The sequence below is a fragment of the Notothenia coriiceps genome, unplaced genomic scaffold, assembly GCF_000735185.1.
Source record: "Notothenia coriiceps isolate Sejong01 unplaced genomic scaffold, NC01 NC01_scaffold00037244, whole genome shotgun sequence".
In the NCBI taxonomy this organism is placed as follows: Eukaryota; Metazoa; Chordata; class Actinopteri; order Perciformes; family Nototheniidae; genus Notothenia; species Notothenia coriiceps.
In genome coordinates this window covers 15,473,853-15,491,320 of record NW_011369945.1, presented here as the reverse complement: position 1 = coordinate 15,491,320, position 17,468 = coordinate 15,473,853, and the positions used below count along the sequence as shown (strand labels likewise).

At 39.5% G+C, this 17,468-nt stretch overlaps 2 protein-coding genes across 2 annotated transcripts in view; one reads left to right on the top strand and one right to left on the bottom strand.

Annotated features, from left to right (window-relative positions):
* LOC104965349 (ephrin type-A receptor 8-like) overlaps positions 1-4,383 on the bottom strand; it is a 24,456-nt gene extending 20,073 nt beyond the window's left edge. Inside the window, exon 1 of the mRNA XM_010794305.1 lies at positions 4,131-4,383. Within this exon, the coding sequence (XP_010792607.1) occupies positions 4,131-4,383 (253 nt within the window). The remainder of the gene's footprint in view (positions 1-4,130) is intronic.
* A 1,927-nt stretch (positions 4,384-6,310) lies between these two features.
* The window catches only part of LOC104965348 (transcription factor SOX-5-like), a 212,005-nt gene continuing 200,847 nt past the window's right edge, over positions 6,311-17,468 (top strand). The window contains exons 1-2 of the mRNA XM_010794304.1: positions 6,311-6,315; positions 16,329-16,336. The gene's annotated coding sequence lies outside the window, so the exon portion shown is untranslated. The remainder of the gene's footprint in view (positions 6,316-16,328; positions 16,337-17,468) is intronic.

Genomic DNA, 17,468 nt, shown 5'->3' with positions numbered 1-17,468 from the left:
ATGAAAATGAAAAGCAGTTTCAATAACAAAGTCAATGTAGATTTTTAAAATAAATAGATAGCCAAAATATGTTATGGGTTAAGATTTACCAGATCATATTGAAGAACAGAAACATTTTATGTGTAAAGGCAGGAAAGAGTTTCCATTTTTATAGAGACAAACATGAGAATAACAACACATATTTAGCATGTTTGAGGACTTTTAGAACGTTTAATCTAAAGATGCCTAAAGACAATGAGTTGGTGCATTATTTCATGATATGGGTGTATGTGAATTATATTGATGAGGTCATATCTGATCGGCAACAAACTCAATAAAGGAGTGTCGTCTTAATGCCCAGAGGAAATGTTCTTCTCTGACCTTTCATTTTCCCCTGGGGCTCTTTTACATATTATATGTAAAGTATATACTGTATGTCCTCTGAATGATGTTTGACCCCTGCAGGGAAGAACCACATCCCACCCAATTATCCATAAATAATCAGTCAGTTGGGACATAAGATTCACAGGCTGCTAATTGTTGAGTTCATGAGCATTTAATACCGTTACCTTTGATACTTGTTGCACTTATTAACTTTTAATCCCTGACCTCATGCATGATTAATAACTCTCTGTCTGATCCTTTTCTGAAATGAGGCCCCGGCACAGCCTCCGACAGATGGACCAACTGCTGCCAACTGCTCTCCATGAAATATTCAGAATGTATGTAACACACAGACATTCACACACACACACACACACACACACACACACACACACACACACACACACACACACACACACACACACACACACCACGCCACACACGCGTGCCCGTCACTCTTATTAGCAGTCAAACAAAGGGCAAGTCTCAGTTCTGCACATAAAACTCCTTTCTATCAGACACAGAGATCATTAACATAAGAAAAGCAAGCAGGTATAATAGAGAGGAAACTACTTAAGGTCGGTTTATCAGACATTAAACTTCAGACAGTTAATAATAATAAATCAAATTAACTTTATTGATTAAATGAATTCTGAATTTGGTTTAAATTGAAACTTGAGAGTTATCTAACTGGCATTTTCCCACAGCTTGATTTTGATAAATTCAAGTAAAGTTAATCTCTTTGTCACTTTTTTTTTTTTTACCAATTAACAGTTTCACCAGGATGTTTTTTGTACTTTAAAGTAAGTGAAGTCATGTCTCAAGGATTTATCAAACCGTAATATATTTATACTTAAAAATATGTCGCCTTAAGACCGCTTCAATATTACACTATAGTCTAGATGCCAGCATAGTGAACCCTTAAAAGTTGGGTAAACAAGTTTTATGTTAGGAATGTATAGATAGGGTCCCCAGCACATAGAAACTGCCGGATGCTAATTTGCATATTTTGTGTAATTTGCACAATTGGCTTAAATTGTGTTCATTAAAAATGAATGGCATTATACCCTATAGTTAGAAAATGGCCGGGCCGATTTTGAACATTTTGGAGTGGTTTTGGGGGTTATTGAGGATGCTGAATCAGTTTCTGACATTTTCAGGATCAGAAAAGGCAGTTTTAACCAGAAAGTGGCAATTTTCTTACTCTTGTTGGGCTGATTTTGACTACCATGAGTAGTGTTGCAACCATTGAACCATGAAAATGTGCATCTCGACTTTGGACAATTATTTTTCAAATAAATAGGCAATCTGTCCAATCCATATGATCCAGAGCCCCTAAATCTTCCAAATCGACCCAAAAGTTATCAAGATCAGCCCATGGAGTACAAATATTGGCATTTTCTGTTTAAAACTGGCATTTTTGATACTGCAAATGTCAGGAATTGACTCAGCATCCTCAATAAGCCTCAAAACCACTCCAAAACTTTCAAAATCACCACTTGTGAAAATTACACAACATATGCAAGTAGATACTAGATTAGATTAGATCTGATTTACAAATATAACGTACACAGATCCATTTTAAAACCTGTCTCTCATAACCTTATAACACACTTTCTCATGTATCATTACATAAAAATAAGCTTTGTTAAAGTGTGGTTTAAATATAAATAATTTATATTATAGAACGTTTATAATCATTGACAAATGCATTAAATACATTAACACTTAAAATGTCCTCCTTTTCACTTTTAATTAAATTATAACGTGTTAAAAAGTGTTTGTGTGCTGCTTATAAATACAAGATTATATAGGGGTGTTAAAATAAAGTGTTACTGGGAAGTTGTTCTATTATTTTTATGTATTTTCTTTTTATTTCAAAAGAGAAATACTGAAAACTCAGCAAAGCAAAAGTTATATATGTTATGTATCGCTTAAATCAAGACAATTTTGGTTTAAATCCTAAAACTGTGTCTCTGTGTTGAATGAGATCTTGTGTAAAGTTGCATCGCCCCTCAGAGCTGCAGCCCCCGACCCTCACAGCCTGCATAGATTAACATCAGCTAATTAAAGGCTCTAAACTGCCGAGTATTCACACACAAATTCTCCCACTGAGCCTGTGAGTGTTTTTCAGTTCGCTGCAGCAGGAATCAACAGAGAGATACTTAACGGGCCGCTCAACACAAATTCACCAGCCCCTTTCTCACATTTGTTAATTTGAGGCAGAGCGAGCAGGGTGGAGATCCCCCTACACATGTACATCTGAAGAGAGATGAAACAACCATGGAGTTGTTTGCAGAGCTTAAAATCTACATTCATTTGGGTGGGGGGTTTGGGGGTCGTCCTGCAAGACCATTGTACCATGTTCGATTTAAAACAGGGGATGTCATGTTGCACAATTATAATTATCCTTAGACAAAAATGTGAAAAAGCTGGAGCAGATAAGCCACCGAGAGCCTAGGAACTTTTTTGACTAAAACCATGTAGGACAATTAATGAAGTTTATTTGTATGCACTGATTTTTAAATTATTTGTCTTAGTAAGGCTAAACTTCTTGGCTGCTACACTGAAGTCTAAATATTACATAATTGACCCAAAAGAAACATATTTGTAATAGTGCCAATACTATACCGTACAATTACTGCATTAAAAAAAAGTTAAAGTATGTTATTATAATCAGGATAATGTACATGCAGGTGGAGTAAACATATGCACACAAATTCAGAAAAATGGCCCGTGTGAGTGGTCTGCTATTGGAGCAATGTTAAATTCATTTATTCATGTATTTTAATATGTGTCTTTTCGTCATTAGACAATTATTACTCATGCATAAATTGATTAGCTACATTTTTCTGTGAAGGTATTATTTGGACAATTGTATTTAAGACTGCAACCTTTTATTATGGATTTATATACTTGACAGATATGAATGAATGTTTTTTAGAAGTGTTTCATTTGATAAAAGAAGCCCCATTTCTCAAAGAGCATGCATCTAAATGGGAATTTCTCTTAATATATTATAATTTATTCAGATATGTTCAGATGTAACAAAAAGAGAGAAGAATTTTGGTTCTTGACGGTTTTTGATACTTGGGGTCATAGAAACCCAGCTGTTGTAGTTTGATATGCCTCTAGATCAGGGGTGTCCAAACTGCGGCCCGGGGGCCAAATGCGGCCCGCGTGCCATTTTGAATCGGCCCTCAGCAATTATGCCGACAAATTTAACTTGTGCTTGTCTTGTACTTCTTAAATATGTTAACATATATTAAACAGTATTCATGTTTTAATAAGCCCACTTTTTTAATAAATTCAGTCCATTAAAGTTTCATTTTTTTTCGTGACAAGCGTGAAATATACCCTTCATATTTCCTCTAATTAAAAGCAATCTGAGGCTTTTTCTTTTAAGGAATGAGCTGCCAACAAATAAAGTAAACCCTCTGGAGAGCTGTGATAGGCTGTTGTGTTTCTAAAAGCATCTTCAAGTAACAAGCATAATTGATACATTTGATTGATTTTGCTAACTTATAACTTATGAGACAATAAACCTCTACTGAGTGACCCAGCCCTTCTTATATTTTTCTGTATGTGGCCCTCGTGAAAAAAGTTTGAACACCCTTGATCTAGATCATCACCATATCTTATGAAAATCAACTTAAAAGCCATGTCAGGATGTGTCACTGCACTCTATAAACCTCCTCCTCCTCTTTCCTCTCTTTGACCCCCACACACAGCCTCCCGTCTTCGTCCCCTCCTCATCTTTTGTCTGCCTTTCCCTCCAGAATTCCTGGCCAGAGGCTGGAGCTCGCTCCCCCTGCGCTGCCGTCCATCTGTCGGCTTCGGGCCTTCTCTACGGGCAGATGTTAGCTCCTTCTTCCCCGACCTGAGTCTGGAGGTGACGAGGGGGTGGTCGGTGCTGACCTCAACCAGGGGAGAGTCTGCATTGATACCAGTGGGGACAATGAGAGGGAACAATGGTAGGGCTGAGCACCAGGGAGGTAGTGGATGACTGACCGTCTCCATGCAAACACACCACACACTATCATCTGTAGGGAGGTGGGAGAAGTGCTCAGGTCTTTAGCTTGAGTTTAATAAGTACCGTAATACCAAAGTGAAGAAATACTCCGTTCTAAGTCAAAGTTCTGTATTCTTTTTTTAGTTTAGTAAAAGTAATAAAGTATTAGTATCAATATATACTTGAAGTACCAAAACCAAAAGTGCTCATGATGCAGATAGACATTTGAATATTTGATTGCAAATTAGAAGACGTATAAAGTAGCATTAAATGGAAATACTTAAGTACTGTACTTTACAATTGTACTTGAGTTACTTTCCAACGCTAGTTAAGTGAGGTTGGCGGTGTACAGGAAGAGAATTATGTGTAGTAACAGATCATACATCGTCATTGTCTCAAATTTAAATCTAATTTCAAGATTTAAAGGTTTGTCCTTTGCACAACAGCTATAGCAATGTATTTCCTGTCAATCCATAATAATCCTCACTATACCAACCCAATAAAAAAATGTTTTGTATCAGTCTAATTCTTAATTTACACACACACAAAAGAAAGTCAGATTCCCGATCGAAGAAACTATGCTACATTATGTGATGTAAACTTTGCATTGGTCCCCCCCTTAGTTTTTGGCAACACATCTGCAAAGCCTCAGTTTACACATGCTTATCTTGAAAACCTCTAATCAAAGAAGTCTGCCGGTGGGAAACCAATCAATCCTGTGATAAAGCAAGGAAATCACTGGGACTGTATTTTTAGGTATTTTTTTAAAGAATTGTAGCAAGAGGAATTGATTGGTAGTAGATATTCTCCTTAAAGGTTGGATTAGAATATACTACTCTCTTAATTCAAGTGAAGCTACAGCCAGCAGGCAAACAATACCTAAACCACAGCGACAACAGACAAAAACAGACATTAAATACCTACTAATACCTCAAAGTTTGAACAGTTAACACGTTATATATCCAATTTTCAAAATGTGTCCACATACAGGAATGCAAAACAATATTTTTTTTTTCTTTAAGTGAAATCAAGACAGTTAACAACAACCTTTGTGATCTGGTAGTTCAAACTGAAAAAGTTAAGGATAGCACGTTTGTTTGTATGGCACATTTCAAGTCAATTCAAATGTATATATGAAAAAAAACATAATAACAGAGTTAAAAATAAATACATAATATAATCTAATGGAAAATACCTTTCAAACAGTCACAAAAAAGCCAAGAGTAAAGAAGAAACACAAGCTTAAATAGAATAACAAGACAGGTATATACTACCACCACATGTACTGTAACTATATCTTGACACTTCTTAGTATTGACTTTAATTTGTTATTATATTATTTGTTTTAATATTAGGGCTGGTTTTAATCTGGGTTGGAAGGTGCTTTATAGAATGGTACTTTACTCACAAGGGTCAGCGGGCTTAAACTAATGCCACTGTTATGGGCCACACTTTGGCCGTTGAGTAAGAGTTTTGTCTGTGCTTTTATTTAGTGTAAAACAGAGCTCACATGGGTGTTACTATAGGAAGATGCTCTTTTGTCAGAAGAACAGATCATAAATAGCTGTGAGAGAAACATATGATTACTGCTGTTGAATTAAGCTTTGAGGCATTTTTCTCGCAAGCTTTGTTTGTGCGATGTTAATGAGCTCGAGTGTGATGTCATCGGTAGATCTCATCAGTCTGATGAGTCTGTGTTAATGGTCTATTTGAAATAGTGTCAATGTTAATGCTGCTGCTGCAACATTTCCAGATAAGAAAAATGCAAACGCTCCAGTGAGTGAACCTTCAAAACTGCTTTTGAAGGTTCTCCCATCAGGACCCTGAACTTCTTTTTTGAGGGTTTTCAAGATTCAAGATTCAAGGCTTTAATTGTCATTCGTACATAGCTACAGTGTAGTTATGTCCATGAAAATCTTAGGTCACAGGCTCCTTCAACAGTGCAACACAATATAACACATAAAATAGTGCAAGTAAATACAATAAAATAGAATAGAAGTAGTGCCATAAGAGTCTATATACAAGTGATAAATAATGTGTAAGTTGCAAACAGGTGAATGTTATGGATGTTCTTAGTTCAGGTGTATAACAGTCTTATGGCCTGTGGAATGAAACTGTCCCTGAGTCTGGTGGTTTTACACCTGATACTGTTTTCTGTCAATTGTGCTGTGTTGTCTGGCAACAAAAGTTGATCAAATGCAGACCGCAATTTGTGTTTGTATGTGTGTGGGTGTAACGCCCTCCCTTCCTTCGAGCAACACCCTTTTCTCAATGCTGTAAGTAGAGCTCAGGCTGTTGAGTTTCGAGGCTGTCGGTGAGGTAGAATGCATTTTGAGTTTCCCAATTACAGGTTACCACAATCCAACATACTACCTGCCTGCAGATAGACACACACTGTATGTTTAACTGAGTCACACTGTGAGATAAATACCGATACAAATGGGTTCAGTAATAATACACTACTAAATTCATGAAGCACTTTTAAAGCAGCATTTACAAAAGTGACATGTTGCCTTCTGTGTGCAGGTTTTTTGGGCTGGTTAGTAAAACTCCATCATTTTGAAGAAAGGAAGTTTTATCTCAATTATGGTATTAACAAACTTTGATATTTAAAAAATGAAATATTGATGTCTTTATAGTATAAATATATGATCATATGTTGTTGGCAGATGTTAGATTATTGTTTATAAGTTATTCTGGTTGTCTAAACTTTACAGAGCCAAACCTAACATCTTCAAAAGTATATTTTAGTCAGACAATGCTCAAAAGGATTTAGCTTAAAATGATATATGACAAGAAAGAGCAGAACATCCTCTCATTTCAGAGGCTGGAATCAGAGAATAGTAAACTAGTTTAACTGTTTCTGCTTGAAAAATTAAGGAAATCATAATTTGATTATGAAAATAGTTATAGAACAATGTACTAACCTTTTCCGGTCTGCTGTGAACTATGTTCTGTGCCCAGAATGTCTTCATAAGTAATACAATAATGAGTCAGCACACTTATTGACAGAGAAAGCAGGCAATTCAGAAAGCACAATAATAAGAGAGGGAATTAAGAGATACGATCTGGAGTAAGGTCATTTTGTAAATGCATGAAAGAGAAATCCAAAGTAAATATTGTTGCGTACTTGTTATGTATTTTATGGAAGCACTGATAGATTTGCTACATCAACAGATTTGACTTGTTATGTGTGTCTGTTGGTGAGAGGTTGTGTGAAGAGGAAATTGTTGGCAGTGGGGAGTCGGTGCAGGTTTGGTGGGAACAGAAGGTGTCGGGAGGGTTGCGGAGGTTTTATTCAGAGTAACTGTTTCGCTCCCCCCGCTTGTCTCTTCTTTTCAGATGTAGGGTGGGGAGCCTTGAGTCACAGGCCTCAGCTCTTACCTCTGCAGGGAAGTTCATTAAACTTAATTTACATCCGTGATGCAAATCTCACAGATACTTTATCCCAACAAAGACCATTCCAGTGAACAGTGGTTCTTCCATGGGCCAGAGGTCAGCACTCCCCCCTGCTTACACCAGGTTGGCTAAAATGATACAGAAAGAGCTTCTCGTTGGAATACTAAAGCACTGTTGTTGTGCTAAAATCAGATTTGAAATGGCACATAACTGCACATTCAGCATTGCAAATACAACCAGGGCTATGAGAAACCTGGACTTGTGGTGGGGGAATTGGAGCCAAATCAAACTGAGAGTAGAGAGAAAAGCTGAAGAACCACAAACATCACATAAACCTGAGGCAGAATGAGATGCTTTACTGGTTACATCTGTCCGGTTTTGTTTGTTGGATTGCCTCAGCGGTCTGGTTGAACAAGTTATCAACAGGATGTTATGTTATGTTTGACTTTACAGTCATTACACATTGGTCTCTTGCTTCAGGAAAGCTTTCAAAATGGAGTCCTGAAGAGCCACACAGCATGACATGAGGGTCTTATCCAGCAATCATGCGCGTCTGTGTGGCGACAAGAAGGGCCTCAGAAACATTAAATAACTTATATATTATCTGTTACACAATTACAGAGATTATAAATGATTTGAAACCCGTCGAATTCACAAGATTCCTTTTTCATAAAATCATAGCCACATGCTAAAGATTGAAAAATACTAGAAGAAGCTGTGTGGGGTATTTGCTTCTTTGATTAAACACAAAAAATAGAGATTGATGCAGCTTCTCCTTACTGTATGCCCATACTGTTTCTCACAGCTTTCCAATCATAAAGTCAGCCAAGTTGGTATTTCACCAATCTAACAATGTAACCCCACCAGCAAACACGCATTTCTCCTACGTGATTTTAGAAAAGAGAATAATGTGTGTGCTGGTGGGGCAAAAAGGAAGTATGTTACATTGGTGAAATACTGTCTGAGTCACTTTCTGTGGGAGGTTTATGAGCTCCGCTGCTATTACCGGTATGTGAACACACAAATCACAATGTCCTGTACCTAGTGTTGCAAAGATAAAAGTATGTATTCAAATCTATCTATAGTCTGATATCTAAATCCAGCTGCTATTTAATCTTTTATGGAAAAATATTTGATTTGACTTGCATGGGTCAGGCCGTTGTGGGCAAGACAATTCACCCCAATTTGCTCCTGTGGGTTTGTCCACAGTATTCACAGTTACATGTCCAATATGTGTAATAATATGTAATGTAAAGCGCTTTGAGCACTTTGAAAAGCACTCTTATAAATGTAATGAATTATTATTATTATTATTATTATTATTATGGGTGATTAGTAAGTTAATTTATTGTAATTTATTTGGTGAAATCTTTAAAGATGAGATCACACATTCTTCAGTTTTTAAACAGAAACAAAAATATATTTACATTATGTTTTAGTTTGTGGACATACAGATATGCAAGGCAGCCATTTTGTAATTCATATTTTTGTTTTTCCTCTTTAAAAATAAATAATTCTATCAGCATCCCATTCAATCCTACTCTAACAATTTCAAATACAAAAACTAAAAGCAGGTATATTTATCTTTAAAAATATACCTTTTTGAAAGCATTGGTGCATAATTAGAAACCACAGTCAGCAACGCGAGAACAAAAGATATCTGAGAAAAAATAAGGAAAATGTAAAGCGATTGTGTCACATCCTCCTTCTTCGTCCCCATCGGTGGTAGGACAACAGCGGAGACCCGTTCTGTGTACTGATTGGTCAGCTGGATGTAACAACAGCGCTGATTGGCTGAAAGATTGCCGCTCCTGAGCTTCTATTTTGAACATAAATACGAGTAGCTTCAGACTTTTTTTTCTCACAAACCAGGGGCTGTCAGAGAGGGAGTACGCCATGATGCACCTCTCTGACGCAAACAACAACTATGCAGCTGTAGTACTTTAGCAAGACCAAATCAACGCTTCACTTCAATCAGAACCATCGGATCGTATGTTTCGAAAAAATGTTTTCCTAAATTATTGCTACCTAACTTGTTAGCTTCCAGGTTAGCTTGAAGTTTGGACCGTCTTGCTAATTCGTCACTTTTCGACTCGAAATTCAAACGTAATCTACCGCAAAGCAATACCGTCTACAGGATCATTACACATAGGACAGCTAAAGATGGAGTCTGTGGATCTATTTGGCTGCACCAGTCCTGTTAACACTGTTTTGAAAAGAAGGCCCGACCCGATCCCCGGGCTTTCCTCGCCCGAGATGAGCACAAAGAACGCGCACTGCAGGGACCTGTTCTCCCCTGGACCCGCTGCTGTGCTGTCGCCTGTTACCAATTTGGCTCTGGACATGAACAATTGGGCTGGACTTCGAAGGTATTATTATTATTATTATTATTATTACTATTATTAAAGCATTAGGTGTTATTTCGTCTACTTGCCTACACTATGTTCGGCTTCTGTGTTTTAGAAAGCCATTGACAAAACCTTCCTAGCATGCATTGTCTGGTTTACTGTTTACATTATTATTTGTAATTCTCATCTTTTCCCATTTGCAGTTTATGTGATACCCCGAAAAGGGGAAAGCATGCAACCCTTGAAAAGATTCCCTCCTTTGCCTCTGACGTCTCATCTGATGCTGGTGAGTCCCATAAAAACCTATTGTCTGTGTTAATTGCTGCTGTTAGAATGGATGCCTGAGCCAGTTGCTCCACTTAATGGTTATGTCCTTAAGATGTTGCCATGGGATTATTACTAAAAGGTGGATTTTAGTAAAGAAAAAGGCCAAACATTACCATGTTTCCCCAATTCTTAGTTTTGAAGATGTGATAGTTCACACAATATCTTTACATTTTGTGATGTTATTCGGACAAAACAATTGATTTTAGTTATTTAGTTATTATTAACTTCAGGTAATTCCGATTGTGATAAATAGATTAATCACTTGTAAAAAAAATAAGCTTTGTTCTGTTCAATTGCACAAATTCACTACATTTTACAAATGTAACTGCTTTACATTGGAAAATAAAATTCATATTTGCTGTTGATATGCAAATTCCCCAGCCACAGTTCTTAATCTAAAGGTATTCCACTGGTTATTGGTGCCAGTTACAACCTGATGTTTATATTGATTTGATATACATCTCTTCCTTCAGGCCTCGGAATGGATCCCATGGATGCTCAGGGATTGAACGACTCGTAAGTTGCCCTCTCCTTGTCTGCTCGCATCAATCAGCCTCAGAGTCGTGCCCCTCTGCCTACCCCATAACCAACCCCCCCACCTCACTTCCACCCTCTCCTCCCTCTGCCCTGCGCTTGGTCTCAGCTGAGCCAGGCACCATTTCTCATCTGTAGGATTATTGTTTCTACCGTTGGCTTAAAGATGGCAGCTTCATTAGTTTTTTTACTAAGAAGATTAGCCGATAACAACAAGTGAGCTTAACTTTCTTCAAGTTATTAAGGGAAAAAACATAGAAGCTTTACATTTGCCTGGTTATCTTGACCAGTTTGTCAGCATACACTCACTTTGCTAATCTTGGGTGGCCCTTTATCTTAACTCTGAGTTGGGTGAGTCCCTGCAGACATCTGCCACTGTCTGATGTGCAACTTCCTTTACAGCAGCATTTGATCCTCAAGACCTCATTCACCCCTTAACAGCTGCTCAGTTGCTAGGCATATTCCAGGTTGGGGGAGGACATGCCCTGCGCTTGGGTTTAATGATAGCACCCCCTCTGGGTTTTGGCACACTCTCCCTATGCACTGTTATTTCAATAGGAATAGGGGGGCTGGAGCTTCTTCTGCGTCAGGGCCATTGAAATGGGGGCACCCTAGAGAACAACTGCGCCCCCCCCCTCCGCTGGGTCTGCATTGAATGGGACACGCTCTCTCCTCGACAAACAAAGGGCTCTTGCAAATAAGAGGTCGTGGCGTAGGCTCCATCAGGCATATGGTAGATTAGAAGACCTCTGCACCACTTCTCCTGCTCTCCCTCCCCCCTTCACTCTGAGCTCTTCACTCATTTAGCATACAGGTGGGCATTACTCCATTGCAAAGACCACCTCTCTCCTCGACGCATTCACCCAACTTCCTCTTGTCCAACCGTTCCTCTCTCTTTCTCAATAGACCTCCAGCTTCTTTGTCTTTGTAGTTTATGAGCACAAGGTGTTTTTCTAACTGCCAATGAAGGCCTTTCAGCCCCTTTCCCCAGCAGGTTTGATTTCAAAGACATGTTACTTTTCCCTAGGTTGGAACTCGCTACTTGTTAATTGATTAGTTGATCAACATTCAAATGTCAGGATTATAAAAAAAAAAACTCTTTTCTATCATTTCATTTTACAATGTTAATAATTGTCAAATGATAGTTAATAACATTGATGGTAATTGCAGCTCTCCTATTCTCTCCTACAATATTTGTTTTATTCCAAATATTTTCAACTAATTCTGAATTGTCTATTATGTTTTCTGTCACAGATTTGAATTTGAGAATAACATTCAAAAGGCGAGGAGAGTCATCAATGAGTAAGTGGCTTTCTAGTATTGAACCTATTTGAACTTTATAATCCTCAAAGTAAAACAGCCTCTGTCTGTTTTTGATTTTTATTGACTGAAATTCCTTCATCTACCTTTTTCCAATAACAGCAGGATGCCAATTCGAAGAATCAACTCTTTGCCGGTGAGTAGATTTAATATTATTTTTGCTTAAAGCCCTGCATGACTTGTGTTCATCGTGGACAGATGCTGTAAAAATGCATCCTTTTTTTGTCTTAATTTGGCTGTTGGGCATTTATTTAGCCATAATATTCCCATCATAAAATAGGTCTCAGAGGAATTTAGAGTAGGACAAGTACACACACAAACACGGGGGCCTTTTAGCCTCACTTTCATTTTGCAGCTAGGTTTGAGTGACATGACTATCTGAAGGGCAGTTTTTCATATTTAACCACTTGGAAACATCCTCAAGTGAACATCTAGCTTGTTTGCTGAGCCCTTCTCTAACTTGGCTCCCTCTCTCCCCCCCCCAATCAGCTCCATCTCCAGCTTTGCAGTCCACCAATGAAGAGACGGGAAACAGATTCCCACCGCTATGGAATATTCGGACAACAACCCTCCCAAATGGCTGCCTCCTCCTCCTCTCAACGTGACAACAAGGAGAACATGCCGGAGGTCAGTGATGCTGTTTACTGTCAGTCTTCACTGAGAACACACGTCGTCTGATTTGTTGCCATGGCGAAAGCATTGCATCATTTGTCTTAAAAGCTTGACCATTACTAGCATTTCATTATGATGCTCAAAATACGTTATTCGATTAATATAAATGTTAATATCAGGTGTTTTTAAAGGGATATTTACCTGAGCACTGGAGTTTCTTTTCCCTCCTGTAAGTCAGTGAACTTATTTATTACTTTTATAAGATAAAGCTTCCGATGAGCATTGGTTTATTCTACCTCTTTCTATATTCTTTCGTATGTCATTTGTTATCTTTTTTTTTGTTATTGTGCAATTAACATTTTAAGTTTATGGTTTGTACAGACAATAATTGCATGCAAAGAAATTGTGTGCAGTTCACCAACAAAATCATTAGTGGCCATTGGGTTAGTAGTGTTGGAAAGGGTTTACTCAAAAATAAGGTGCTGTCAAAAGGCTTCTTAAAAACGCTTGGATTTTTACTAAACGATGTTCCTATTTTTTTGTTTTGTTGCAGGAGTGCTTTGAATTTAAGAAACCCACCAAGCCGGTGTCCCGGTGTCGTGTGCGCTCCTTGAACAGCGGCCAGGCGTTCTCCCACCGCTCCGGCTCCGCTCCGGCTCTCATGGTGCGTGACTGAAAAACCGCTGTCCACATCTCGTGCACATACAGGGAGTTATAAGATGCTAACACGTGTTCTCCCCTTCTCCAGTTCTCCTCACCTCCTCCGATCCAGCAGCTTGACTTCTTTGAGTCCAGCCCCATGTTCCTGAGGCGTACCTCCACCGACTCGCCTCTCAATGACGACGAGGACGCCGGCTTCCTGGAAGCAATGGATGACAACATGGAGGTGAGGCCCTTGCACACAGAGTTTCTGCTACTTAAGAAATCTACTAAACCATTGTTTTTTTCTTGGCATGTTTCATAACATCACCCTTTTTTTATTTCTCAGTTTTATCTTCATTAAGCTCCCAAAATACTAACTATTTGTCACCGACAGGATGAGTCCAGGATGCCGATGCCGATGGGAATGTCCTACCTGCTCACGGCCCCGCTGGTGACCGACAGTTCAGGAGAAGACTCTGTAAGTTTGTCTGCCATGTGCTCGTTAGTTTACTGTATGTCAGATAGGGCTCCAACAAACGACTCATTTGATAATCGATTAATGAAACGATTATTCGGATCGTTAAGGTTTTAACTGTACTACTACTTATATGATACTGCTTATCGATCCGGTCCGTTTAACGATAGTATTAACGGTTCTTTTGACAAGAAATAAGGTAAACTAACTAAACAAATTGTGAACAAAACTAACATTGCTTTTAATTTTAATTAAATGCATAATGTTTCACATAAAAAGAAACAACAATGTTTTAACAAATCATATAAAATAATGTGATAACAGAACTGTAAACAGAATAGCGGAAACTTTAATAAAATAAATAACTAATTTACCTCTAATCATTAACCCATGTTTTTATAACTGAGTTAACTCCGTGTGTTGCCTGCTGCTAGCATACATAACACCTGACGTGGAAACGTTACTCGTGGACGGGGCTACAGAGCTACTAGAAAGACAGTGGAACCATTCCTCCGTCTGGATGTTGAGCACTTTGGCTAAATGTTTAGATAAATTGCTCGTGTTACCGCCCTGACATGCTAAACTCTTATTGCACTTTTGGCAACGAGCATTGTCCACATCGAGACGGGTAAAGTTTAACCACACCTCGGAGCGCGTTCTCTCCGCCATCTCCTCCGTGTGTTGCTGCATGTAGCAGCTGCGTGTGTGTAAACTGCCCCGCCCCCTCGCAAGCAGGCGGGGGAGAGATCTCTCGTCTGAATTGGGAAGATCGAAAATACATTATAGACGCATTTTGTAGTCATATTGCATATTAGAAACGGAGTTGGCGACACTAAGACTGCGATATCATGTTTATGTAGCAATAATACATATGACATGTTTTAAAATGTCTCCTGTACCGATAAAAAAGAGCGATAACGTTGGAGCTTAACGGGGTTGTAGAACACATGTGATGACATCACCAACGAATCGACGACTGAATTAGTTGCCAACTAATTTGGTAATCGATTAAGTCGATTAGTTGTTGCACCCTAATGTCACCAAAACAACTCTCTCTACCAGCTCACCTCCAAACCTATGAGGCAACCGCCCGCCCCAGAGACGAGGGCCTGCTTCGCTTGTGAAGCTCCCGGCGGGGCTGCCTCTAGAGCGCTCACCTCCTACTGCTGCTGCCAAACAGGCCGGTCCTGCCCATGCTATCCACCGCACAAGTCCCTCCACTCAGCGAGGCGTGCGACTTAGAGGACCACCGCTCCAAGAGTCCCGAAAGGACCTACTCTTCCTGTTTTGGTTCTGGCAAGTTAATATCTCGTGTCTTCGCCGGTCCCCTTTAACGTGTTTCTGAGTTCAACAGGCTCTGTTTTCTCTCAGTTTTGTCTATAAGTTTGCCCTATAAGATGTACATTAATTGTGTACTCGATAATGTAATACAGAAATTTACACCACACCACTCCTTTAGCTGTGACTTATGTAAAATCTAATATAAAAATTTTTTTTGATAATGAACTTCCTTTTTGAGTACTTTACCTTCATAGCTCAGTCGAACAACAAAATTTTTTTATTTTTTAATCTCAAAGAACTAACGAAAACTTTTGTGTACAAAACTCTAGCAGCGAGTGGAACATCACAGGGGAGTTTGAGCATCGTCCCAATCGCCGTCAGGTACTGACTACTGTGCGAGTGATCCTACTAATTGACCTGACCTTCTCTCGCTGTGGTAGACTTCCGTGTCTCTTGTGTTGCAATCTATAAAATTCTCACACTGGTACCGTATTGAAAATTGATCTATCTTTTGTGATACTCACAAAAGGGACTCACGAGGGGGGGAGGGGGGGGGCGGGGCGGGGGCGGGGGGGGGGGGGGGGGAGGCACAGACCCACTACATGAACTCGAACTACAACGGAAGGTGAAACCTTCGTGTTCTTCTGACTTCTCTGTTTTATCATTTAACCTAATCCTGCTACACTAAGGTGTGGTGATTCATAGTCACCTTCCTTGTGCTCGCCATTCAAGTAATGGAACACTTTAGACGGAAATCTAGTAATCTCCACAGCAGCGGCACGGTCGTCGAAAGCTACATAAGCAGACGTCGATTCTGAACCCTGAAACTCGTCTCTCCGTCCGGGACTTCTTGCCTCCTCCTTTGTAAATCCCCCCGGTACCTCCTTTTGTATCGGTTAATTTTGCTAGCGACAATTTCTACCTTTGTTTATCGGTCAGCCGGAGTCGTTCACAAAGAGGTGACTCCTCCGCCTCCCAGTCCCCTTTCTCTCAAATTGTGCGCGTCGATAATAAGACAACATCGTAGTCGCTTATGAATAAAAGTTTACGTACGGGTTTCTATTCAGTGTACTGTATCACACAATTTGCGTATACGGTTTTATGTCGTAGGACAACGTAAAGGTCATTAACCGCCGCCAACTCTGACTGGGTGTTAACTCTCACAGGCTAGAGCTAGTGCACTAGCCCCTAAGCCTCACTATGCACTAAAAGTTTTTAGCCTTCTTTTTTAACCCCTAGCTAAAAAAAGACCATTTATGAAAAAGAAAAAAGAGTTACATGTTTTGTCTTTTACCCTGGTACAACGCTCCTCAGAATTTCAGTAGCGACTCGAATCAAACCAAAGTTTACTGTCTTGTAGTACATAACACGAGAAACCGCCAACAACAAAGTATCTGACCAGACGAATAAATAGGAGTTTCTAGACCGTTGCTCCCCGTCCACGTCACAGATTAACATCGTCATTCGATTACTCACATGACTTTCGAAGATAAAACAAAACTAGGTTAGACGTGTCTACTTGACTAGGTTACGCGACATTTCTTTCTTCGATATAGGTACAACCTATCTTATAGGTTAAATTTATTTTTTATTGCGAATTCCTTGTTGAACTTACGACAAAAGAAAAAAAGAGAATTACGTAACGTATTGCCTGCCTAGCCCCCTTTTTAGCCATAAGCTCCGTTTACAGTTTTAGATTACTAGCCTTCGTTTTTTTCCACCTAGCCGTACTAGGATGGATGATAAGTTTACAAAAAAGTTGTAAACTGGGCAAGTCGACAACTAGCAGTAGAGTTTGGTGACCCGACTAACGTTAAGTAAACTCAATTCTGCCTACGAGAACACTCCTGAGGCGCAAGACCCACTAGACGCAACAAGCGTCCCCCTGGACTCAAGGACGGTGCGACGCCGCCGGAGAAGTGGCCTCGCGCCGCAATAACAGTAGAAGTCTGTCCAGACCCGCGAAGCGTGGCTGCCCGCACTCCCCTCCCCCGAGGCCGTACCTCCCCTGCCTTGTCGACGCCCGGTCCGTCTCCTAGTTTCCGACCTCCTTTCTTGTTTCACAATTGCTTAGTCTGGCAGTTCCCAGATTTGTGCGATGTCAACCGTCTACATACGTTATTCCTCAAAAATCAGAAATAGGTTCCGAGGAGGG